At 50.4% G+C, this 25,977-nt stretch overlaps 3 protein-coding genes across 3 annotated transcripts; all 3 read left to right on the plus strand.

The window, feature by feature from the left end:
- Positions 1 to 2,095: 2,095 nt before the first annotated feature.
- nrps1 (nonribosomal peptide synthase Pes1) lies at positions 2,096 to 21,408 on the plus strand (the record flags this gene model as incomplete). Its single annotated transcript, XM_025613342.1, has 8 exons — positions 2,096 to 2,593; positions 2,712 to 3,128; positions 3,191 to 3,493; positions 3,559 to 15,910; positions 15,968 to 16,347; positions 16,411 to 17,071; positions 17,122 to 18,743; positions 18,796 to 21,408. The coding sequence occupies 8 exons, from the start codon at positions 2,096 to 2,098 to the stop codon at positions 21,406 to 21,408; spliced, it is 18,846 nt and encodes a 6,281-aa protein (XP_025465939.1).
- Positions 21,409 to 21,833: 425 nt separating this feature from the next.
- On the plus strand, positions 21,834 to 24,472 carry BO94DRAFT_625532 (Zn(II)2Cys6 transcription factor; the record flags this gene model as incomplete). The annotated part of the gene is made up of 8 exons (XM_025617292.1): positions 21,834 to 21,880; positions 21,932 to 21,977; positions 22,036 to 22,379; positions 22,428 to 22,977; positions 23,025 to 23,063; positions 23,117 to 23,185; positions 23,236 to 23,477; positions 23,523 to 24,472. 8 exons carry the CDS (start codon positions 21,834 to 21,836, stop codon positions 24,085 to 24,087), a joined length of 1,902 nt encoding a protein of 633 aa, XP_025465940.1. The 3' UTR covers positions 24,088 to 24,472.
- BO94DRAFT_557821 (cystathionine beta-lyase) lies at positions 24,354 to 25,607 on the plus strand (the record flags this gene model as incomplete). Its single annotated transcript, XM_025613960.1, has 3 exons — positions 24,354 to 24,530; positions 24,588 to 25,382; positions 25,422 to 25,607. The coding sequence occupies 3 exons, from the start codon at positions 24,354 to 24,356 to the stop codon at positions 25,605 to 25,607; spliced, it is 1,158 nt and encodes a 385-aa protein (XP_025465941.1).
- Positions 25,608 to 25,977: the final 370 nt, after the last annotated feature.

Consider the following 25,977-nt stretch of genomic DNA (forward strand, 5'->3'; position numbering starts at 1 on the left):
TAGGTATATGTACACGCCAAGTAGCCACCATGTAGCAAGGCAAGGGCTGGATTCTCGTGTCAGGTGCAGAATCGATGCAATGCCGTTGATGATAGTATTACCCGTCTAGTACGGAGTACATAATCAGCCTCGGAGGAAGGTTGTGATAGCAACTAGCTTTCAGCTTTGAGGGCTTTTCAGTTTCCATCCGGCTTGGTTGCGGGCGTAGAGGAATTCGTCATCTTGTTTTAGAAAATCCCTCTCTCCCCTCACGTTAGGTGATCTGTCTGTTTCATTCTCGTCCGTGAATAGTTCATCTTATACGATTATTGTCACCCATCGCCTTCATCTACCCTATCCTACTACGCGTATCCATCTTGTTATTAATTTTTGCTCCGAGCCTCCGACGGTCTGACCGTCTCAGCTACCCGAAAAGGGAAAAGGTAAACTCCGCTGTTAATAACTTTAATATAATCTTCCCGTTAGGATAGTCTACCCGCCCTAACCTCTGGGCGACGGTACTCCATCTGGAGTAGAGAGTCTATTCTCGTTACGGAGCACATCGGATCGGAATTCACACTTTTTCAGGTTAGGTCTTATGTAGGAGAAAGATACATATCAACATCCGGGAGAAGTAGAACCTTATGTGTAATACTGAGAGCCCCTCTCCGAGGTGTTTATTAATTCTCTTTTTTCTCTCTCCAAGGATTCAGCTTTTCACCTTGGAGGAATGTTAGCCCCTGTTTGTGCGGGTGTGTGGGGAAAACTAGAGACCCATTAGACTCGGGATTCCGTTGGACATGAGATTCATAATCATAACAAGGCACATTATTATCGGCTTCAAGCGTGTTAGGGTACGGAACTGCGGAAGCCCCAATCAAATCCAAGCCATGGCTTCCCGATCAGGAACCGGACTTTTGTAGCTACGTACTTACTGGATTCAGTAAGTAGAAGTGACTCGACCATCTACGCCCCGCCATGTCCATAGTACACCTGGAGCTTGCCCAGTTCTTACTCCTCCTATTTGCTAATTACATCCCGACACTGCCCTGAGTCCTGATAACCTACTAGTACTCTGTACTCTGTACTAAGCGCGGTATTAATTGCTAGGTGCAGGTAACACTCCTGATGACCTGGCCAAATCTCGGGGACTAGGATAGCCAAGTCCCTCCACTTCGCCGAGTTTTTTCCCGCAGCCCTCACTACCGGTCAGCATGCAGCTGGTCATTCCTGTACTTTCTTTTCCGGCATATAGTGGGGCTCGATGCCAATGCGGCGCCTCTTTGACAGGCAAAGTTTTGATCGAATCTTGTTCGAGACCGACCTCGAACTTCCGGCATGGCTCATGGCCGGCCGGCACAATGCACCTCCAGGGCCAGATACGCCCCCCGTTATGCGTCCCGACTCTGTGCACTAACGTCATGTCATGCCCTCGCGTGTACTGTACTGTTCAGCATGTCAAGCCTGGTTTCCTTGATTTCCATCTTGACTACCGAGTACCCAGAATCGTGTCCCGATTTTTATCTTCCTGTTATTTATTTATTTATTTATTTATGTTGATTCAATTTTTTTTTCCCTTTTAGGTTCCTTGTATCGTCACCTTTCCTCTTCCTTTCTTTCCACCCCTGAACATGCTCCACCTGGCGAGCAAACCAAGTCGAACAGTTTCAAGCCATCGACTTTTGGGTTCAAGCGCCCTGCAGAGGCTTGCAAGCCATGGAATCAATTCCCTGCGGCCTCTTCAGCTTCGCCCTAAGCAAGGGCATCTGGAGTATGCTATGTTAGCGTGGTGGCCAATGTTGACGCCATTCATCCAGACCGGCTGATTTCAGACTGGTTATTGGTTGCCGTCGATTTCGTATTCTAATGCCCGTAAGCAATTGAAAATGCTGCTAAGGGAATTCCCTGACTAGGGCTACCGATCTATTTTGGGCCGTGAGGGTCGGGGCCCCATCATGGAGGTGGCTCGATGGGCATGGATTCGGCTCCAATTTAAAGGTAGAATGGTGTACGGGGTTGGGAGTTTGTAGACCTCCCATCGACTCCCACTCCTTTTCCCTCTCGGTGGCCTGTCCCGGATACTCTGAGTGATACCTCCAGATACATCCCCTCCACCATGGCTCAACCTGTGTCTTGCTGTTTGCCTAGGTTTGGCACAAGCCTTCACGGGCCAAAACGGCCTGCCTCGTTGAGAGCCAGGACAAGTCCGTCCCACACTCTCCAGTTGCTGGCCGCTTGGGATCGAGGCCAATTAGATTCCTTACTCAAGGCCTCATGGGCTTTGCTTCTCCATCGCTATACTGGTCTGGAAGACATCTGCTTTGGCTATCAACCAATTGGGGTTGATGAGCACAATACCGCCCTCTCGTCAGATATACATAATCATAATCTCTTAACTTTTAATTTTACCATCACCGAGGACGACTCCGTCCATAGCATTCTGCGCCACTTGGAGGGGACGAACAATGCTGAGAGATGCCGATGTTCGAGCTCGAGTGGCCACAGTTATACGCTATGCAATACCATTCTGATGCTGCGCAACTGTCGCAGTCCCGCCAAAGATGCGCGAGCCCCTCTTGTGCAACCGGCCTTGGCAATTCCCCTCCCCTCCCAGGTCCGTTTTTCACTTTCTTTTCCCTTTCCTTCCCCTCACCTCTCCCCCTGTGTCTCACAGGTCCAGGCTACCTGCAGCCTGGACCTTCTAAACTTGACTGGCTGACCCCTCTCCTTAGTGTCGCGTTAGACTTCACGTCAAGGTCCTGCAAGAAGATGTTGGCATCTTCTTGGAGTGGTGGAACAATGACATGTCCACCGAGCATATGAAGAGCATTGCCGACTACTTCGAGCAGATTCTTGCACGCGTCCTCTCGGCACAAGATACCCTCGCAAAAGACTTGAACCATTTCTCGGATAGAGACTGGTCCCGAGTCTGCAAGTTTAATTCAGCCATTCCGACGGCTCACGATCGCTGTATACATGAAGTCATTCATGAGCAAGTCCTCATTCGCCCGGAAAGTGAAGCGGTTTGCGCATGGGATGGAAGTTTGACCTATCGAGACCTGGACCTTCTCTCATCTCAAGTTGCCTATCGCCTCTATGCACACGGAGTCGGCCCTGAAACATGTGTCGCGCTCTGTTTCAATAAATCAGTAAGTAAACACTTCATGCCGATATGCTTGGATAATTGTATGGAGCTGACTGTATTCCATAGAAATGGAACATCGTGGCAATGCTAGGTGTTCTGAAAGCTGGTGGTGCTTTCGTCCCCCTTGACCCGACGCATCCAACCTCTCGCTTACAGTCACTGGTGCGTGCCGTAAAGGCTAAGGTTTTGCTTTGCTCTAGAGGCCATGTGGGAGCTTTGACCGGGATTGCAGAGACCCTGGTCCCATTAGATCAGATCGCCATAGACGAATTTTCTCTTCCAGCTGAAGAAGTACCTCAGTTGCCGGAAGTAAAAGGTTACAATGCAGCCTACGTGATATTCACTTCAGGGTCCACAGGAGAGCCAAAAGTATGTTCCCCTGACATTTTGACTCATTTTATCTCTTCTATTTCATATTGACGGTCCACTTATAGGGTACTATGTTGGAGCATAGAGCCTATGTATCCGGTGCTTTTGCCCATGCAACACCGCATCATATGTTCTCGACTTCACGTGTCTTACAGTTCGCGGCACACACCTTTGACGCGAGCCTGGTGGAGATATTGACTACCCTGTTGATAGGTGGTTGTGTCTGTGTTCCAAGTGAAGAAGAACGATTGAGCGACATAGTCAAGGTCATCAACGAGATGAACGTGAACCATGCCATCTTAACACCCTCTTTTGTCGAGTTTGTTGACTCCTCGCAAGTTCCGGGGCTTGAAACCTTAATTCTTGCCGGGGAGGCTATGTCACAAGGTCAGCTAGTGACATGGTCATCCGCGCTCCATCTTATCAATGCATACGGCCCTACAGAAAGCTCTGTTGCTGCCGTCGTTAATTCGAAAGTCACACCATCTTCCGATTGTCGGGATATTGGACTCCCGGTGGGGGTGCGTTGTTGGCTTGTGGACCCAAGCAACCATGATCAACTTGTTCCAGTTGGTTGTCCGGGTGAATTAGTGCTTGAGGGACCGACACTTGCTCGATGCTATCTCAACAATCCGCAAAAGACGAATGAAGCATTCATCCACAATCCAGCCTGGATAAAGAATGATGACGTGGAGGGCAGCGACCGGAGGATGTATAAGACGGGTGATTTGGTAAGATACAACTCTGACTGTGGCTCATTGACGTATATAGGAAGAAAAGACACCCAGGTTAAGTTCCATGGACAAAGACTTGAACTGGGAGAGATTGAGAACACCCTCGCTGCCGACCCAATTGTCAAGCATTGTCTAGCTTTTCTTTCAAAGTCCGGTTTCTCTGCAGGCAAAATAGTAGCGGTCATACCTCTGTCTGTTCATTTCGAAAGCCAGTCAGACCCAAACGCAGCACCACTGAAGCTCCTCGAGCCTTCCAAGAAGGCCCCAATTGTCGCAGAAGTTCGCGAGAGGCTATCGAGTCAGCTACCAACCTACATGATTCCTTCTGTTTGGTTATGTGTGGAAGCACTACCGTTGCTTGCGTCCGGCAAACTAGACAGGAAAGCAACCGCAAACTGGATTGGAAACATGGAAGAAGACCCGGATGCTCAACCCATCAAGAGTAACTCCCTGTCTATGGAGAAAGCAATGTACCCATTCAGCGCTACAGAGGAGCAGCTCGCTTTGATATGGAGTCGCGTTCTCAATATCCCCCGAAACCAGATTGGTCTTGACGAAGGCTTTCTGAGTCTTGGTGGTGACTCGATTGCCGCTATAACGTGTCTGGGATACTGTAAGAAGCAAGGAATGGGCCTGACAGTACAAGAAGTGCTTCACAGCAAGTCTATCAGCGAGTTAGCGACTCGCGTTAAACGGGTTGACCAGTCAATTGTGTACAAAGAACAGCTGGACGAGCCGTTCGACCTTTCGCCAATACAGAAACTTCACTTTATGGTCCGGAATGAGGGCCAAGGTCATTTCAATCAAAGTATTGTCACCCGTCTAAACAAACACATTGAGGAGCACGATATACGGCGCGCCATTGAGGCCATTGTTAATCGCCACTCGATGCTCCGTTCTCGACTGATCCAGTCAGAAGTCGAAGGGGGCCTGCAGCAACGCATCACTCACGATGTAGCAGGGTCATACCGTTTGCAGTCCCACAGTGATAGCGATCAAAGCGAGACCGACGCAGCCATTTCAAATAGCCAGTCATGCATCGATGCATTTGTTGGCCCCGTACTTGCTATCGATGTCTTCTACAAAGACAACAATTCCTGTCTGCTATCGTTGGTAGCGCATCATTTGGTAGTCGACATTGTTTCTTGGAGGATAATTCTAGAAGACCTGGAGGATCTACTGATCAATCCCAATCAAACGACATCACAAGGCGGCTCTCTTCCGTTCCAAAGCTGGTGCCAAATCCAAGCGGACCGTTGCCAAACATCGACAGCTGAGTGGGCAATGGATTTACCTATCGTTCCAGCACCGGACTTTGCTTATTGGGGATTGGACACCCACCGGACTACCTACGGAGATGTTGACTGCGAAACATTCGAGCTTGACAGCGATGTTACTCACCACATACTGATGGGATGCCATCGAAGTCTCGAGACCGAGCCAATTGACGTGTTTCTGGCAGCATTACTGCATTCATTTGGACAGACATTCAAAGACCGATCGCTGCCAATCATATACAATGAGGGACACGGAAGAGAAGTCTGGGATTCATCAATTGACATCTCGCGTACCGTCGGCTGGTTTACCATCCTATATCCCATACTTCTTTCTAGCCTTCCTGCAGAAGATCCGACTGAAACGGTTATACGTGTCAAGGACCTACGCCGACGAGTTTCAGATAATGGTCGGCAGGATTTTGCACGTCGCATGCTATCTTTGCGTGAAGATGGCTCTTGTCTACATCATAGTCCCATGGAAGTATCTTTCAACTATGTTGGCCAGCATCGTGATCTACAAAGAAAGGACGGTCTCTTTCAGCTCATGGACCAGATGGCTGGAGAAACCGGCCGAGGTGGCGGGGCGGCTGACTTTGGCGAGGATACTCCTCGCTTTGCGCTATTCGAAATATCTGCGATGGTCGTGCAGGGAAAACTTCGATTCATCTTTTCCTTCAATAGGAACATGCAGCATCAAAAAGCCATTCGTGGTTGGGTTACATGCTGCCAAACCCTATTGCAATCCTTGGGTGAACAGCTACAGTTCCTTCCGCCGAGGCCAACGCTGAGCAGTTTCCCCATGTTAACATTGACATATGAGGAGTTGGAAACTCTGGTATCCAAAAAGCTACCAAGTGCTGGTGTGAATGCTATGGATGATGTAGAGGACATTTATCCTTGTTCAAGCATGCAGCAGGGTATCTTACTCAGTCGTTCTCGCGATAGCTCACTCTATGCCGTACATGACACATTCGAAGTTAAGGGGTCAGGACACAAGCCCGACATTGGTCGGTTGACGCTCGCCTGGCAAAAAGTCGTGGATCATCATGCAATGCTGCGGACTATCTTCCCGGAGGGCTTGAACAGCCGCGACTTATACTGCCAGGTGGTACTCAAAGCCTTCGATTCCCAACCAACTTTTGTGATATGTGCAGATGAAACCGAGGTGCTGTCAACATTTGACAAGCAACAACCAATGATGTACAATGACAAACAACCACCTCATCGGCTCACAATTTGCCAAACGACTTCTGGCAAATTATTCTGCCGACTGGAACTGAATCATGTCGCCATGGATGGTGCGTCGATTTCCATCATCGTCCGGGACCTGCAATTGGCCTACCAAGGAAAACTCGAAGACCCCAAACCAAAGTTTAAGGAGTATGTGCGCTATCTTCGTGAAGTTCCTCAGGAGGCCAGTATTGACTACTGGCGCACATACTTGTCAGATGTCGAACCCTGCAGTTTCCCTGTTCTCAACGATGGACACGGTTCTGTGAGGCGACTTCGGACCAAAAGATTGGAATGTGGGCCATTTAAAGCGCTTCAAAGCATTTGCGAAAAGAACGGCCTGACTCTGCCAACCGCTTTCAGCGCTGCATGGGGACTAACACTTCGCTCTTTCTGCGAAACTGACGACGTTTCCTTTACATATCTGGCATCGCTAAGGGACGTTCCAGTGGAAGGCATTGAGTCTGTTGTCGGACCTGTCATCAACACATTGACCTGCCGCATAAAATTCCCTGAAGGAGCTTTGCTAAAGGACATTCTTGGAAAGGTGCAAGAGGACAACTTGGATAATCTGCCACACAGACATGTGTCTCTCGTTACTATCCAGCAAGCTCTGAATCTATCGGACTCATTGGCCAACAGCGGCATTTCGTACCGGAAGCTTCCAAATCAGGCCATCTCGTCGCGGGAAGAAATACAACTCTCGGAAGTTGGGACAATCCACGACCCTGCAGAGTCCCCCATTTTCATAAACGTTGAGGCCACAGATGATGAGGCGCATATTGACCTGAACTACTGGACGGATCACCTCTCCGAAGGACAAGCAGCTAATGTTGCCAGCACGTTCCTTAAGTCACTTGAGAACATTGCGGAGCATTTTGAGGATGAGATCCACCGGATTGATAATTTAAGCGAAGCGAATAAGCAACAATTAACACTTTGGAACGCCAAGGTGCCAGAAGCTGTCGACAAATGCATACATGAGGTACTCGACGAATATTCGAAGTCTGAACCCAATGCTGTGGCAATTGCTGCTTGGGACGAAAGTCTTACTTATTCCAAGCTCAGCGGACTGTCCTCCCTTCTTGCAACTTACCTGACAAAGCTCGGTGTGGGCCCTGGAACTCTGGTGCCAATTGATTTCGCTAGGTCCTCGTGGCAGATTGTAGCCATTTTGGCGGTTTTGCAGGCTGGTGGGATATGCATTCCCGTCGATCTGAATTGTATGCCGCAGCCTTTTGAGACTTGGCTCACCGATAACGAGATCCAAATTGCTCTTGCGTCCCCAACCCGAGCGCAGCTGCTTGAAAATGCCGTTCCATATGTTATCCCTGTGGGTAGGTCTCTTTTCGAATACCTTCCAGACACTGAGACAACCTTCAAATCACCTGCTCAGCCATGGAACGACGGATATGTTGTGTTCAGCGCCGCGATCTCCAAAGCCATCACACTTGAACACCGTGCGGTGACAACTCGGGCGAGGGCCTTCGCTTCAGCCCTTGGGCTTAGTGCCAAAACGAGAATGCTTCAATATGCTCCTTTTACTTCTGACATGTTTCTCCAGGAAGTGTTCGGAACCTTGGTATGCGGTGGATGTGTTTGCATCCCTTCTGACGATGGCTTGGGCGATCTGCCAAAGGCGATCAACATGGCACAGGCAAACTGCGTCAGCATCACTCCATCAACAGCCATGGCTCTACAACCAGCAGATGTTCCAGGGCTTGAAGTACTTGCCTTATGGGGTGAACGCTCATCTGAAATGCTTCTTGCCACCTGGTCCAAGAAAGTTCAATTGCATGCACTCTATGGTACGCCAGAGTGCTCCTCCACTTGCATTCAGTATTCGAAGTCCGATGAGTGGAACGGACTGCCACTTATTGGATCAAATGCCGGATGTATCTCATGGCTTGTCGATCCTTGCAATCACGACATCTTGGTTCCGATAGGGTGTGTTGGTGAACTGATGATAGAGGGCCCTGGCCTTTCTCGTGGTTACCTTCACAATGAGGAGCTGACACGCCGCAAGTTTGTTGAAAACCCTGCGTGGAGACTGGCTTACGAGTCCCAGTCAGCAACCGGTAGAGATTTTGAAAGTTCGGAGTCACATAATGCCAGACATCGTTTGTTCAAGACTGGGGATCTGGCCCGCTACAATCCTGACGGCACTTTGGTTTACGTGGGGAAGAAGGGAAGAGGGTTCCATTGGCAGCAACAAACAGCTGCCATGCACCTTGAACAACAGATCGCATCGCTTTCAAACCTTAGTACCCAATACGCCGTCGAAATAGTCGACCAAATCAGTGAGGCAGTTCCCGCCTCATCACTGGCCGTCTTCATTTTCGATGAGACTTCCGATTCGAAGAATACTGAGGAGCAGCAACTCATCGCACAAATGACCCCTGAACTGCATGATTTGACAATGAAGCTGCATGCTAAGTTGTCTGGCGCTTTACCAGAAAACATGATTCCAAGTCTTTACTTCCCGATGCTTAGCATGCCGCTGAGCTCGTTTGGCAAGCTGAACCGCCAGCTCTTGAGAGATGCAGCTCAACGCTTGCCAGGAGCAGCACTACTTAGATATGATATCAAGAGCTTCAATGACTTTTGGCGAGCTCATTTGGCTGACTCAACAGCTTCACATGAGTTTCCTTCACCACCTCGCTCCCCGTCTTTGCAAAGTGCATCCATCACCAAGCAAGCAACAAAAACCGTGCAGGTGTCTTGGTGTGATGCACTCAAGTCAACGACCATAGGTCTAAGATGCGCTCTTCTTTCTGCATGGGCTCTGACCATCCATGGCTACACCGGCTCTGATAATGTCGTTTTCGGGGAGTCGCTGCTGAACGCGGAGATAGTCTTGACCGACAGCCGTGATAGCCACACGCAGAGCGCAGCCATCGTTCCCAGACACTTTAAGATCGACAATGGGTGGACTGTTACTGAGTTACTGAACAGAGTAAAGAATCATCTGACCGCAACCGAACCTTACCAGTGGGCTGGAGTTCGTCAGATCCAGAACTTGAACGCCGATACGGCACGGGCCTGCAAATTCAAGAACTCAATTACAATACTGGACATGCGTAACCAGCGATCAGGCTTCACACGCGAGCAACAGGATATCCTGAGCATTGAATGTGCCAAACGTTACCCCTTGGTGGTCAGTTGCATCGTTGACGACAGTGGATTTGAACTTGTGGTTCGTTACGATGGAAGCACGCTATCTGATACCCAGCTTGAACGCTTGACTGCTCAATTCCTTGCCTGTGTCGAGCTTCTCATTTCCGATGCCAGTATGGAAAAAACAATCAGTGACTTATCCAGGGACAACAAAGACTTCTGCTCTTTCCGCCACGATGTTGCTTACTGGAAGAATTATCTGGACGACGTCGAAGCTTGTCTTTTCCCATCTCTACGTGCAAGCGCAGAGCAGACGACTTATGCCGAGGCAAAGCTGGTACTCAGTGATGCAGAAAAATTGCAAGCTTTCTGTGAAAGTGCCAATGTTAGCACGAACTCGCTTCTCCAGCTTGTTTGGGGGTTGGTTTTGCGATGCTATACAGGTTTGCGAGAAGTCTGCTTCGGCTACCAAGTATCGGGTACAAGCCACAGAAACGGAGTGTCCGGCTTTGCAGATTCCCAGGTTATCGCGGGCATTTTTGCTTGCAGGATGCTCTTGGAAGACGAAATCCAGATTGAGGAGGTTTTGAAGAAGCGTCTAGACGGACTAGACCAAATGCTGCAGCATCAGTTGCCTTTCCCTGAGGTCCAGCAAGAGGTTGGGTATGGTGATGGCGCCATCTTCAACACCGTCTTCAGTTACTCAGAGAAATCAGTTGATGCTTGCATTTCGCAAGATGTGGATTGGTCCACTGGTCTTGATACAATCACATGCATGATTGCTGTCAACGCCGTCCTCTCAGGATCATCTGGAGAGATCTCCTTTGAATACTCCACGAGGAATTTCTCAGATGCTGACATCAACGGTATACTCGATTGTTTCAAACATATCTTGGACTCTATAGTCAATTCTCTTAGCGTGGGCACCATGATAGGCGATATTGACTTCGTGAGCGAACTTTCTTGTCGAAAGATAAGTGAGTGGAATTCAATGTTGCCAGATCGACCTATGCTATGCGCACATGAACTCATCCAGCAGCAAGCGCTCAACCTTGCTTCATCAGCTCCTGCGATATGTTCGTGGGATGGTGACTTTACACATGAACAACTCGATCAATTGTCGACGCGATTAGCGCACCATCTGGTGCGTATGGGCGTCAAGCCAGACGTCTTTGTGGCGTTGTGCTTTGAGAAGTCAGCGTGGGCTGTTGTTGCACAGGTTGCTGTTCTAAAAGCCGGGGGAGCCTTTGCTTCCTTGGATCCTACTCACCCAGAAAGTCGTCTGAAAGGCATGGTAGAAGACCTCGATGCCCAGGTCATTCTCTGCTCTGAAACACACTATGAGAAAGCTTCCGCAATCTGCCATTCTGCAGTTATCGTTAGCAATAGCGCAATCCATCGGCTTCCCCATGCGCCTTCTGCCGCACCAACCCAAAGGGTAACCGCGGACAATGCAGCCTACGCCATATTTACATCGGGGACCACAGGAAAACCCAAGGTGACGGTCCTTGAACATGTTGGGCTCACCTTAGCTTGTACCGATCTCGCCAGGGCCTTGCATATAGACTCAAATACCCGCGCCCTGCAGTTCTCAAGCTATACTTTCGACGTCAGCATACTGGAGATTATCATCGTCCTCGCGGCCGGTGGCTGTGTTTGTGTTCCTAGCGAGGATGAGCGCTTGAACAATCTGTCTGGAGCCATCAGAAGAATGGATGTCAGCTTCATGAGCGCCACACCCTCCATAGTGAACACCATGGATCCCAAGGCCGTCCCGTCTCTGAGAACCTTGATTTTGGGAGGAGAGAAGATGACAGCAAGCCATTTTGAGCGATGGGCTGATCGGTGTATCTTCAACGCTTACGGTCCGTCTGAGGCCACTATCGCGTTTACTGCCAGTGCCAAGTTTGATCACACAGGAGCACAGCTTAATGATGACTACGGTTCTATTGGCACTGCCATTTGCGGCAGAACATGGGTCGTCGATTCTCGCAACCACAATCGCCTTGTACCCGTCGGTGCTGTGGGAGAGCTTGTTCTAGAGGGTTGCACTGTTGCGCGTGGTTACCTCAATAATGACGAGAAAACCAGGGCGGTCTTCGTCCGCAATCCGGAATGGACCCAGCGTGATGGACTACAACACGTTCTTGGTCGCAAAGAACGGATGTACCGCACAGGAGATTTAGTGCGCTACAACTCCGACGGTTCGCTTGGCTTCATCTCGCGCATAGATACGCAAGTCAAATTGAACGGCGTGCGCATCGAACTGGAAGAAGTTGAGCAACAGTGCATTCGTATTCTCTCAGCGGACACTCAGGTGGCTGTTGAGGTCGTTGCTCCAGAGGCGAAGACAGTCGCCAAGTGTCTGGCGGCATTTTTCATCGTTGACGAGCATGAAAACCAAGAAGATATGGATGAGCAATTGATACTTCCAATGACAGCCTCCATGGTGGACGTTGTCCAGAAGCTGCACGAATCCCTCGTTGAATCCTTGCCGCTCGCTATGGTCCCCAAGCTTTACTTCCCTATGCGGCGCCTGCTCTTTGGTAGCACTGGCAAGACTGATCGGAAGGCACTTCGAGCCATGGTCGATACATTGAGCAAGGAGCGCTTGAAACCTTATGTTATCTTCAATATTGGCGCAGAACACTTCTCGAATGTGGGAACGGAAGGAATGGAGGGCGCTCTTAGGGAGCTATGGGAGGAAGCTCTCAACCTTGCCCCAGGGTCTATCAGTGCTGAAGATAACTTCTTCGGTCTGGGTGGTGACTCATTTTCTGCCATGAAACTCGTCGTATCAGCGGCCTCCCTAGGAATTTCACTTACAGTGGCCGACATATACAAGACCCCTATTTTCAGGGACATGGCAAATAACTGCGGCGCTCTAGAAACACAAGCTGGGGTATCGACAGTGGAACCATTCGCTATCCTGCCTCAATCACTGTCACTCGAGGATATCCTAGAGGAGGTTTCCAGCCAATGTGGCGTGCCTAAGGAACAAATTGCAGACCTTTACCCTTGCAGTCCAGTGCAAGAGGGCCTGCTCACACTCTCTATCAAGCAATCTGGGGCTTATGTCGCTCGACCTGTATTTCAACTTGCAGAGGGAGCTGACCTTAAGAAGTTCAAGGTGGCATGGCAAAAGGTGGTTGACGAGATGGATATTCTGCGGACTCGGATTGTACACACAGAGACCGCCAACTTCGTCCAGGCCGTGCTTACTGATGCCCCTATTTCCTGGGACTCGGCAACAGACTTTGATTCTCTATCAAATGAGAGCATTGACTTGGCAAGAGACAACGGAGGCCTGCTTACTGGATATGGTATTGTGGAGCCTGAAGCGTTTTCTAAACGTTATTTTGTCTGGACTATCCATCACGCTCTCTATGATGGATGGAGTGTGGCACAGATTCTACGGAGAGTAGAGGAGGTTTATGGTGGCTCCTCTAATCCCAGTCCAGCGCTTCCTTACAAGTTGTTCATCAAGCACTTGGTTGAACAAGATGCGCCATCTTCGGACGAATTCTGGAGGACCCACCTCGCAGGCATCTCCTCCTCGCCTTTTCCTCAGAACAAGCCGTCGCCTGATGCTATCCGTGTAGGCAACCGGCATTACAGCTCAGTTGAAGTCTCGCGCGCACCAAATGGTCCCAATTTGACAGTACCTGAGATGATTCGAGCTGCGTGGGCAATGGTGGTCTCTGTCCATACCGGATCGGGTGATGTTTGCTTCGCTGAAACACTCATGGGTAGAAATATCGATATGCCTGGCGCCATGGATATCGCAGGACCCGTCCTTACAACAGTCCCCACACGCATTGCTGTTGACAATGAGCTCTCGGTCATTCAATACTTGCAGAGTGTTCGTCAATTGACTACAGTTATGATGCCACATCTGCACGCCGGACTTCAAAGAATACGCAAGCTCAGCAGTGATACCGCCCTTGCTTGCGAGTCCCAGAATTTGTTAGTTATCCAATCTGAAGAGGGTCAGCCCGACACCAAAATTTGGGAGCAAGGGCACAACTTGACCGAAGGGGATTTTTTCACTCACCCAATTGTTGTTGAGTGCAAGATCGGCGAATCACAAGTGGCCGTCACACTTCACCACGATGAGCTTGTCTTCGACAGCTGGCAAGCTCAGATGCTCATAGGACAGTTTACCCATGTTCTAGGCCAGCTATTTTCAATCTCTAATGATGAAACTAGGAAGGTTGGAGACCTAGAGGTTTCTAGTCCTCGGGATAAGGAAGAGATTACCTCCTGGAATCAGAGAGACCTGACTTGCATAGACAGATGCGTTCACCATATCATTGAAGAGAAAGTATCCCTCCGACCGCAAGCCCCGGCCATTTGCTCTTGGGATGGACAGCTTTCATATCAGGAGCTATACCATCTTTCTTCTTCATTCGCAGCCTACTTGAGAACTCGCGGAATTGGCCCGGAGACCCTGGTTCCGATTTGCATGGACAAATCCCTATGGGCAGTGGTCACCATCCTGGGTGTTCTCATTGCCGGTGGAGCATTTGTTCCCCTTGACCCTGCCCATCCAACTTCAAGGCATAGGGAGATCCTGGCCGAGGTCGAAGCTCGTGTTGTTCTCTGCTCTCCCAAGTATCACAATCGGTACGCTGGTGCTGTCAAGGCAATTATCCCTGTCAGTAAGGAGACAATCAAGGCATACTGTGCTCTTATAGCGACAAGTACCAGGGGATCCGACAGCGCTACGCCCACAAACATGGCATTCGCTATTTTTACCTCTGGCAGCACAGGACGTGCCAAGGGTATCATCATCAACCATCGGGCGCTTGCCAGCAGTGGCATGGCATTCGGGCCCATGGTACACCTTAATGAAAATTCCCGAGCCTTCCAGTTTGCTTCCCTGACCTTTGATGCGGCAGTCATGGAAGTCCTTGTCACATTGATGCATGGAGGATGTGTGTGTATTCCAAGCGAGGACGAACGCTTGAATGATGTGGCGGGTGCCATCCGGCGGATGGATGTCTCTTGGTCATTCCTGACTCCATCCATAGCCAGCATCATTGAGCCATCATCTGTGCCATCCCTAAAGGATCTCGTGTGCGGTGGAGAGAAGATGTCGCGCGAAGTGATCACTAAATGGGCGCATCGGGTAAACCTGATGAATGGCTATGGACCGACTGAGACCACCATTTTCGCGGTCATCAACACAAATGTTGCTGCCAATCCGGATCCTGCGTGTATCGGCCATGGCATTCCATGCACTCTGACTTGGGTCGTCGACCCCGACGATCACAATAAATTGACCCCCTTGGGTGCTGTTGGTGAACTGGCACTGGAAGGCCCCGCACTCGCGAGGGAATATCTCAAGAACCCCAAGAAAACTGCCGAAGCTTTCGTGGATGAGCCGGAGTGGATAAAGAGCTTCCCAAGTGACCTTCCTTCCCCACGAAGGATATACAAGACGGGAGACCTTGTTAAGTACAACTCTGACGGCTCTGTGGAATACATCGGCCGCAAAGACCATCAGGTTAAACTCCATGGTCAACGCATGGAGCTTGGAGAGATTGAGCACCGGCTATACGAGGATCCGCGAGTCCGTCACGCTGTGGTCATATTGCCAACGACTGGACCTCTTAAGCAACGGCTGGTCACGGTCCTGTCGCTAAACTCTGTCACCGCGGAGAAAAGCATCATTTCGGACAATGCGTGTGAGCTCATCGGTCGAGATGGATCCGCGCAGTCGGCATACCAGGAGCTTGTCACCATTCAAAAGAGCCTGGAGACCCAGCTTCCTATCTACATGGTCCCGCAGGCCTGGGCTCTTATCAAGCAGCTCCCTATGCTTGTGTCCGGAAAGCTGGACCGGAAGCGGATCACCGCTTGGCTGGAACGCATTGACGACGCCTCCTACGATCGCATAATGGAGGATTACGATAGCATCAAAAGGGGAGAGGTTGAGCAAGAAGAGGAAGAAGATGACAAAGAAACATCAGTCAAGCTAATCAAGGACATCGTCTCCCAGGTTCTCAACCTGCCAGCCCACAAGGTTGACTCGGACCGGTCATTTGTGAGCCTAGGTAAGCAATTTTAAACTCAAAACTTGACATTGGAAGACATCTGACTGTGTGGTGCAGGAGGCGATAGCATAACTGGAATGGCTGTCATTTCTCGCGCCCGTAAACATGGGCTCGCAGTGACCCTTCACGGTGTGCTTCAGACAAAGTCGATAAAGGAGCTTGCTCTGGCTACCGAAACAAAAGTCCAGACCGTCCGAAGGGAGGAGAAGTCCCATGAGTCCTTTGAACTATCGCCCATTCAGGGATTGTTTGTGCACTCCGCAACTGGCTTCCGGGATTCAACCCGCTTTAACCAAAGCATGACAGTGCGCGTTACTCGCAAGATTGAGCCAAAGGACTTGGAAAACGCCATCAAAGCTGTTGTCAAGCAACACTCTATGTTCAGAGCACGGCTATTCAAGTCTCGTGATGGAAAATGGCAGCAGAAGATAACTGATGTATGTCCAATCCCTTACTTATATTTACCGTTTACCAAAGCAGGGGCTGATCTATTGTTTTAGGAGGTTGATGCCTCTTACAGCTTCCATCATCATGCTGTTGACATGGAAAATGCGATTATGCCCAAGATCGCTGAAAGCCAACGTTCTGTGGATGTCCAACATGGACCTATTGTTGCCGCGGATTTGTTTGAGGTCCGCGGCGGCATGCAGGTTCTGTTCCTAGTAGCCAGTCACATATGTGTCGACATGGTGTCCTGGCGCATTGTCCTGCAAGATATTCAAGATTTCCTCGACACTGGATCGTTGTCGGTCGAGAAGCCCTTGTCATTCCAGGCTTGGTGCAACCTTCAACTTGAAGAGAGCAAAAAGCTCAAGGGCAGAAATCAGCTTCCTTTCTCTATTCAGCCTCCCGATCTGAGCTACTGGGGAATGGAACAATCACCAAATCTCTATGGCCATGTCAAAATGGAAGGATTTGCTCTGGATGCTACGACCTCGACACAGATTCTTGGGGCGTGCCATGGAGTTCTTCGCACCGAGGCCATTGAAGTTATACTCTCGGCTGTTGTCCACTCCTTCCGTCGAACCTTCACCGATAGAGCGGTGCCGACAATATACAACGAGGGTCATGGTCGCGAGGCCTGGGATAGTTCTATTGATCTTTCAAGAACAGTGGGTTGGTTCACGACCATGTGTCCTCTGCATGTCGGTGATGGATCAGGTGAGTCTACATTCGAACCAATGATTGAAGATGTATCTGACATTTAGTAGACCTACTGGACACCCTGAAGCGTGTCAAGGATATGAGGCGTCATCTCGCTAGTAAGAGTCGGCCATACTTTGCGGAAAGCCTGCTTGACCCGGAAGGTAAACAGGCTGGTAGCTTTCCTGTTCCGCTTGAGATTCTGTTCAATTATCTTGGACAACTTCAACAACTGGAGCGTGATGACTCTCTCTTCCAACATTACGGCGATGCATTCAATGCCGAAACCTTCGAGCTGGCAGGAGACATGGGTTCCAAGACCTCCCGATTTGCTCTCTTCGAGATTTCGGCCCTTATCATCAAGGACAAGATTCAGGTCTCTTTCACTTATAACCAGCATATGGGACATCAACAAAAAATCCATGGCTGGATATCTGAATGCAAACGAGTGCTGGAGGAGGATATGCTTCGCCTCGGAGATTTCGCGCCTGAACCGACGCTCAGCGACTACCCCTTGCTTCCAATCACATACGACGGACTGAACAGTATGGTCAAGAATACCTTCCCCAAGGTTGGACTCGAGAGTTGGAGTCAGGTTGAAGACATTTATCCTTGTTCTCCGGTGCAAGAAGGGATTCTTCTCAGTCAGCTCCGAGATCCGAAGGGCTACCTGTTCCATGTCATTTTTGATGTGCGCCACTCCAAAGGCAACGCGGTGGACACCAACAAACTCCGAAAGGCATGGGCCATGGTTGTCAGCCGGCATCCTGTCTTGAGGTCTGTTTTCATCGATAGCAATTACAAAGGCGGGTCTTTCGACCAGGTGGTGGTTAAGGCACTCGATGATGCGGTTATTGAGTTTCAGTGTCCCGATTCGGATGCACTGGGAACGCTCGGAGAAATTCAGCTTCGCGATATCAATGCTGAGAGATCGACAAAACTTCCTCACCAGGTGACGCTCTGCAAGACGTCGTCGGGGCGGGTTCTTTTCAAGATTGAGATGAACCACGCTGTTATTGATGGCGGATCGGTTGACCTGCTCCTGCGAGATCTTGCGCTTGCATACAACGATCAGCTTCCTGCTGGAACCGGGCCACTTTTCAGCGACTATGTCAAATACATCAAGGGGCAAGCCCAGGAAGAGACTGCCGCACATTGGGTACAGTATCTCTCTGGCGTTCAACCCTGCCATCTGTCGTTCTCTTCTGCAACAGGTGGTAGTCACCAGCTCGGTGAGCGCATGATCAATTTCAAGCGCTTCCCTGAGCTGCAGAAATTCTGCGAAGAGAACTCCGTTACACTTGCTAACTTGACCCTTTGTGCCTGGGCTATTGTGCTTCAGAACTGCACGGGGTCAGATGATGTCTGCTTTGGATACCCCTCTGCTGGCCGTGATTCCCCTGTTCCCGGAATCCAGGACGCAGTTGGTATTTTTATCAACATGTTGTGCTGCAGGGTCAAGTTTGCTCCGGGTCAGACCCTTCTTGATATTGCAAGAAAGGTGCAAGATGATTTTATCAAGAATGTGCCGCATCAACACTGCTCTCTAGCTCAGATACAGCATGAGCTTGGATGGCACGGTGAGACACTTTTCAACACAACCCTTTCCATCCAGAATCGCTCGGCCCATGAAGGCGCTGGGAAACAAATACTCGAGTTCGAAGTCCAAAAGGCTCATGATCCGACTGAGGTGGGTAACTCCGAAGTTAAATGCACAGACACAAGCTAACATCCAGAACTAGTATCCCGTGACGGTGAATGTTGAGACTACCAAGGGCAGGGAGGGAGTGTTGCTCAGGTACTGGAGCAATACCGTGACTGGCACTCAAGCGAAGGACCTAGCAGATGCTATTACCAAGGTCTTTACATGCTTCGTTGAGGAGCCGTCGAAACTTGTTTCGAGCTTGAATCTTCGTAACAAGCTATCGCAGAATCAGATCTCCCGCCCCAAGGAGCCTATCATTGTGGATCAATTGATTGACAGCTATGCCTTGCAGAAGATGATCGACGACCGTGTTAACGAGATCATCGGCCAGATGCTGAAGAAAGGCAAGCTCGCCATACCTCGTGCTCAGAGCCAAGAAACCAGGTATTCGCATGGCTCTCTCCATCTCAAGATGGTCGAGGCTTCATTCCAGGAGAACGAAATATCCGACGAAAAGGATCTTGCAAACTCGACGCCATCCCTGACTGATGATGGCAGAAGCTCGACTGACAACGATAGACGCCTCTGGGACCTGTGGAAGTCGACGTTGGAGCTGTCTTCCGACAGTATTCAATACCGGAGCAGCTTTTTCAAGCTAGGCGGTGACAGTATCACCGCCATGAAGATTGTCAGCGCTGCGCGAGAGGAGGGCCTGCAGATGACGGTGGCAGATGTGTTCAACAACCCAGTGTTCGAGGACATGCTGGCTGTCGTTGCTCCCAGAAGCAGTCCGACGTCGAATGCCGAAACCCAATGCGGAAACAACATCGAGGAGCTCCTGGAGGCTGACGATGCTCTTTCAGACCCTACTCCGCCACAGGACATCTCCGTGTTAAGACCGATGCAGCTCGACGCTATGTCTCTGCTGGATGTGATCTGCCCCAAGATTGGTGTGTTCAAAGGAGGAATCGCCGATGTTCTTCCCGTCACGGATTTCCAATCCATGTCAATCGCCGCCACTCTCTTTGGGTCGAGATGGATGTTGAACTACTTCTTTCTCGATGGGAATGGTCCATTGGACATCAGGCGACTCCGAGAAAGCTTCTTGCGGGTTGTTGATGCTTTTGACATCCTTCGGACCGTCTTTGTCTGCCATCGCGGGCAGTTCTTCCAGGTGGTGCTGCGAAAGATCCGACCAGACATTTTTGTGCATGAGACGGAGCAGAGTCTGGATGAATTCACCAACAGCTTGCAAAAGCGGGACCGCGAACAAGATCCCCGGCAAGGCGAGCAGTATGTGCAATTCTACATTGTCAAGAAGAAGCAGACCGACCAGCACCGCATTCTGATTAGGATGTCACACGCTCAGTTCGATGGAGTTTGTCTGCCAAAGATCATGAACGCCATCAAGCTGGGATATGAGGGCAGTACTCTGCCTCCAGTCTTCTCGTTCTCCAACTACATGCGGATGCTCCCTGGAAACATCACGCCAGTCCATTACCACCACTGGTCCACTATCCTCAAGGGCTCCAAGATGACCGAGATCATCCGCCGCACTAAGCCCAACACCTTCATGCACATCGGTGCTTTTGCAGAGCAGAAGAAGACTATTGTGATCCCGTCGACAGCGATTGGAAATGTCACCCTCGCAACCGTCATGCAATCTGCGTGGGCTGTGACGTTGGCGAAGCTGACTGCCCAGTCTGACGTGGTCTTCGGGCTTACTGTCAATGGCCGGAATGCCAGTGTGCCTGGTATCGAGACGACCGTTGGGCCCTGTCTCAACATCCTTCCCATCCGGGTCAAATTCCGGGAACACTGGAGTGGCCTGGATCTGTTCCGTTACCTTCAGGACCAACAGATTGCCAACATGCCATACGAGTCGCTAGGGTTCCGGGAGATTATCCGAAACTGCACCGATTGGCCCGACTCGACGTACTTTACCACGTCTGTCTTCCACCAGAACGTCGAGTACGAGGGACAGATGCATCTGGACGGCAACCCATACCGGATGGGAGGCGTTGGCGTCCTTGACAACTTCACCGACCTAACACTGGCCTCCAAGTCCTGCGGTCAGGAGAAGCTAGATGTCTCCATCGGTTACTCGCTCAAGGGGCCTATTCCACCCGCCTTCATTACCAAAGCCCTGAACATGGTTTGCGAGACCGTCCAAAGTCTAATCGCCAACCCTAGCGTCCCACTGGCCTCCCCAGCCACCATTCGTTCCCTCCCTAGCCAGGTGATTCACGAAGCACCCAGCACATCCGACGCACCCTTCCTCTCATCCAACCTCAACAGCCAGAAGATGTCGGAGATCGTCATCCACTCGGACATCCTCACCCGGGCCTGGCAGCAGGTGCTGCCCCGCCGGACTCACAACGTACCCTACCAACTCGACGCGTCCTTCTTCGGCCTCGGTGGAGACATCATGAATGTCGCCCAGCTAGTCTGGATCTTGGAAGAAGAAGGCTTCCAGGTACGCCTGGAGGATCTTCTGGAGCATCATACCTTCCTCGGTCAGATGGCCGTGATGGCCATGCACCACCAGAAGGTGGAAACAAACATAGCCGATGCTACAACAACGACTGAAGAACCTGCCAAGGACATGTCTATGACCATGGCAAAGTCCAACAGCTGGAGCTCTCTAGGCAAAGCGATGACGCTGGCTAAGAGATTCACCAAGTGGGGGAGTGTAACTTCGCGAAAGTGATGCATGCAATGCAAGCATCCCTCCATTCCTTCATTCTATCAAAAGATAAAGATCACACTCTTTGATACACTTTTTGTCTTTCTGTCATGTATCCATTATTACCCTTTGTTCAACTTGCATATGGTTTGTCAAGCACATACATTCCCTGTGATCCTATCTGGATCCCACCATTTTTTTCTCCTGTCCTTTGATGTTGACTGGTTTAAACCGAGTATAAAGTTAGATTGTTCTCTTAATAATTCAGAATTTATACATTTTCCACCTTCCAAATTCATTTCCATGGCACGGTAATATGCGGTAACAATACCATACTGAAGGCCGCCCCTTCGGCGACCCAGGCTCTCTATGATTGGCGGAGCCAAGCCCAGGCCGGATGTCGAAAGGCAACTTGAGCTTCTCTCCTCCATCAATCTTCTCCATCAACCATGCACCCCATCCGGAAAACTCCAAGTCGAGCAGCCTGTCTTGCTTGGTTAGCTCTCTTATCCTACAATTCCTGCACAGAAGACTAACCGCTGCTCAGTCGCGCCCGCAAAATCCGATGCGATGGGCGGAATCCTTGTAGCAGGGTAAGGCTTGGGTCTGTATCCCGAGGTGTATGGGGTGTGATGGTTGACTCTGTCTCAGTGCTCCCACAAAGGATTGAACTGTGTCTACCGTCCAAGTCGTCGCGGCGGCTTGCGGCGTGGTGCCGAGTCGGCCCCCTATCGTCCTGTCGCCCCTCAGCCTTCGCCTCCGAATCCTATTCTGTATCCTGCTGTGGCCCAGCAAAGTTTGCCAATTCCCACGCAGAGATTGCCCATACAAGGTCAATTAGAGGAACATTGTGATTTAACGAATATCCTCAACCTTCTTAGTCCTTTCAGCGGCATTCGGAATTTGGATGTGGATTCGAGATGTGGTTATCATGAGAACGATAGCTATGGTCCAGGACCTTTGTATCTGCGCGCTTATATTTCTGATGAAGACATGTGAGTATCAGGCTCAAGTTGCGGTGTACGTGACTGACTCTGGCTTAGATTCAATGCCTACTATATCCATATTCATCCGTTTCTTTCGATACTTCAGTCTCCGCTGTCAGATCAAATCAGCGATCGATCGGCGCCGGTGGAATTTCCGCACACCAACCTTGAACATATCGAAAGATCCTTCCTGCCACACTGGCCGAATTCTGCACTCACACTGGCACTGTCTGCTATTCTGGCATTAATACCACTCCCTCAGGACCCATATCCATCCAGTGACTCCAGTATTCGCTTAAGACGCTCATTCGCACAGCTACTTGCAGAAACAGCATTCGGCGAAGTGGAGAAGGAGATTGATCGTATTTCTCAAGAACTCTCGCATGCAAACGGCCCGATGAGACAGGGCTTTGATGCCAGTAGCCTTTCGACTTTATCTCCCGTCCTAGCTCTTGTCATGCTCAGTATCTATGAGTACTGTCAGAGAGGGAACATGTCTCGTATGCGGAGTCGCGCCAACCAGGCCATCACTGCGGCTATGGATTTGGGTCTGCACAATTCAGGGCCTACGGCGACAGAGTCTCAGCGCCGGGCATGGTGGAGTGCCGTGAGTGTCCTGTCTTATTATTTGTTAGGTGCTAACAGGTTCTCCAGATGTTTGTGCTCTATCTGTCATCTGCTGATCAACAAGTAGTAAGCCTTTTAGTACATCTCCCCCTTGTGCCTTGCAACTCATAAAGCTCTAGTCGCCCATTATTACACTCGATGATCAGAAAATAACAACCCCTTATCCTTCATTCCGCGTCTCTTCAGAGGTATGTTATAGGCCCATGAAAGCCCTATTGAAGTTTAACTAACCTCTCAGCCATGGCCATTAATCTTACAGGCCGAACAGGCGATTATCTGTGTCTCGGAAGCCATAAACGACTGCGGGGCCCAGTCAACGATGGCTGTGGCGTCTGTGTCGGAGAAGATTCTGCAACTAGACTCACAGATTTCAGCTTTGCTAAGGGACTTGGATTGTTCGCTACAGCTGGAACTCAGGACGGGCGCCGATGCACGTGCGATGCAGGTTATGCGGATAGTTGCACGAGTATTGACCCATTCGTATGTGCTGTTTCCATAATCAGATACACCGCTAATTATCTCTAGAGCCCGTTTGAGACTTCATCGATTCCGTGCATTCATGGATATCCCTCTGTTTCTGAACAAGCATTGTGATATCGCCGCCATCCAAAGGAGAGACGCAGCCAATCCGCTTTCTAAACAGAGATTTGAATCCGCCTTTCCTTTCACTGAGCAGCAATCATCTGTAATTTGCCTCAAATCATCACTTTCTGTAGTGCGCGCCTTTGAAGATTTGGCGTCTCCGGATCAGTCACGATGTCCGATTGGCGGAACGCCTGTGGCAGATGCACTTATCTTACCGTTCTTTATGTGCGGAGCCATGCAAGGCTCTTACGTCCTGCTCATGACACACTACCGACTCCGTGCAGCACTGCTCTCCGATCAGGTCTCGATTTATCACCACCTTCTTCACCAGCCAGAACCGGCATCGGAGATCCAAGATGCGGAGAGATTGTTGCGGGAGCTGCGCCAGGGAATTGAGTCAATACTTGGGTCCGTGAGATTGACGACCATGTTTGAAGGAGTCGGTGGGATGAGTCATGAGATCCAGGCTGCATATCAAGCTGCCTTTTCAACGGTCATTTTGTAAGAATTCGCGGCATCAGGGCGGCCTTTGATGTGGGTCTATATGCTGTCAGCCAATGAGAAAGCTGAATTACTACTCGAGCGGCGTTTGGCACAGCAATCACCGCGTCCACTGACTCTCAGGATCTATGCACATATACTACGTGAATCGTCCTCAAAGTCAATCTAATCCAGTCTCTTAATTGCAATCATCTACTCTCTTTTGCATCAATTAAATCAAACTCAAGCCTCCATAGCCTAACCGGCTCCATGACATCTCAACCCCCCGACATGGCAGCCGCCGAAACCCTAGCAGAAGCCCTTCCCACCATGGCTCTAGCCACCAAATCCATCCACGCAGACGATTGCTTCAGCGCGCACCGCGCCATCGCTCCAGCAATGCATGTGGCAGTCACATACCGCTATGCGCGCTCCCCGAATAACCTCATCCCACTGGAGAACAAAGATGTCCCTCCCCCTTCCCCTCCCCCTCCCTCACCCCTCAGCTCTTCTAACTCTAACCAGCCCAACGCCCCCTTCGACTCCCACGTCTACGCACGCTACGACGCCCCCAACTCCAGCCGCTTCGAGACCGTCCTCCAACAACACCTCGGCGGCGGTATCCTCACCTACGCCACTGGTCTCGCCGCCTTCCACGCCATCATGGTCCTCCTGAACCCCAAGCGCGTCTTCCTCGCCGACGGCTACCACGGAGTCCACGCCATCATCGAAGTAATGAACAAGTTGACAGGCGTCCAAAAGCTTACTCTCGACCAACTCGACGAACACCTCCGTCCCGGCGACATCATCCACATCGAAACGCCACTCAACCCCACCGGCGAGGCACGGGATCTAGCCTACTACAGTGCCAAAGCACACGCAGCAGGCGCATACCTCACAGTGGACTCTACGCTCGCACCACCACCCCTTCAAGACCCACTGCACTTCGGCGCCGACGTGGTCCTGCACAGCGGAACGAAGTATATCGGGGGCCACTCGGACATGATGTGTGGGATTCTGGTCGTACACCCAGATCGCGTCGCACAAGGGTGGCTCGATACACTCTACTCCGAACGAATGGTCCTCGGCAGCGTAATGGGGAGCTTAGAGGGGTGGTTGGGATTACGGTCACTACGCACGTTGGAATTGAGAGTCAAGCGACAGTCAAGCACGGCGGAGAAGCTGGTAGCGTGGCTGGACGCGGAACTGCAGAGTTCAGAATCAGCGGTGGGACGAGTCATTAGCCACGTGCGACATGCCTCCCTACAGAAGGAAGATGCCGCGTGGTTACAGAAACAAATGCCCGGGGGATATGGCCCGGTATTTGCGATGTAAACGAAAAGCGCAGACCTAGCGAAGCGATTACCCAGCAAGATGGTCATCTTTCAACATGCGACTAGCCTAGGGGATGTGGAGAGTTTGATTGAGTGGAGAGCGATGAGTGATTCGAGGTGTGATCCTTGTCTATTGAGGGTGAGTTGTGGGTTAGAGGACGTGGAGGATTTGAAGGGGGATGTGAGGCGGGCGTGTGAGGCGTTGGTCTAGTACTGTCATCTGTTTTTGTTCTGATTGCTTTACGTGATATACAACTACTAAATACTGCGATGTCCTTGTCTGGGATGTTAAGATGGATATGACATTGTATCAACTTTGTTTTAGTATTGATTTTGGGTAAGAAGAGGGGGGGGCATATCACTTTGGGAATGTATTAAAATCAACTCATTAATTAGTATAGCATACGGTAAGGAAATTGAACCATATACCAATCAAATCTCCTCCGTACTTTCTTTCTTCCTTACATACTGTTACTCGTATGTAGGTATGTCACACTTGGAACCAAACGCGGCATCTGCTGTGGGTCACCCTTGCCCTATCTACTAGGTATATCCTAGCTCAACCAATCATATCGAGCCTG

Source organism: Aspergillus sclerotioniger, assembly GCF_003184525.1.
Source record: "Aspergillus sclerotioniger CBS 115572 chromosome Unknown BO94scaffold_19, whole genome shotgun sequence".
NCBI lineage: Eukaryota > Fungi > Ascomycota > Eurotiomycetes > Eurotiales > Aspergillaceae > Aspergillus > Aspergillus sclerotioniger.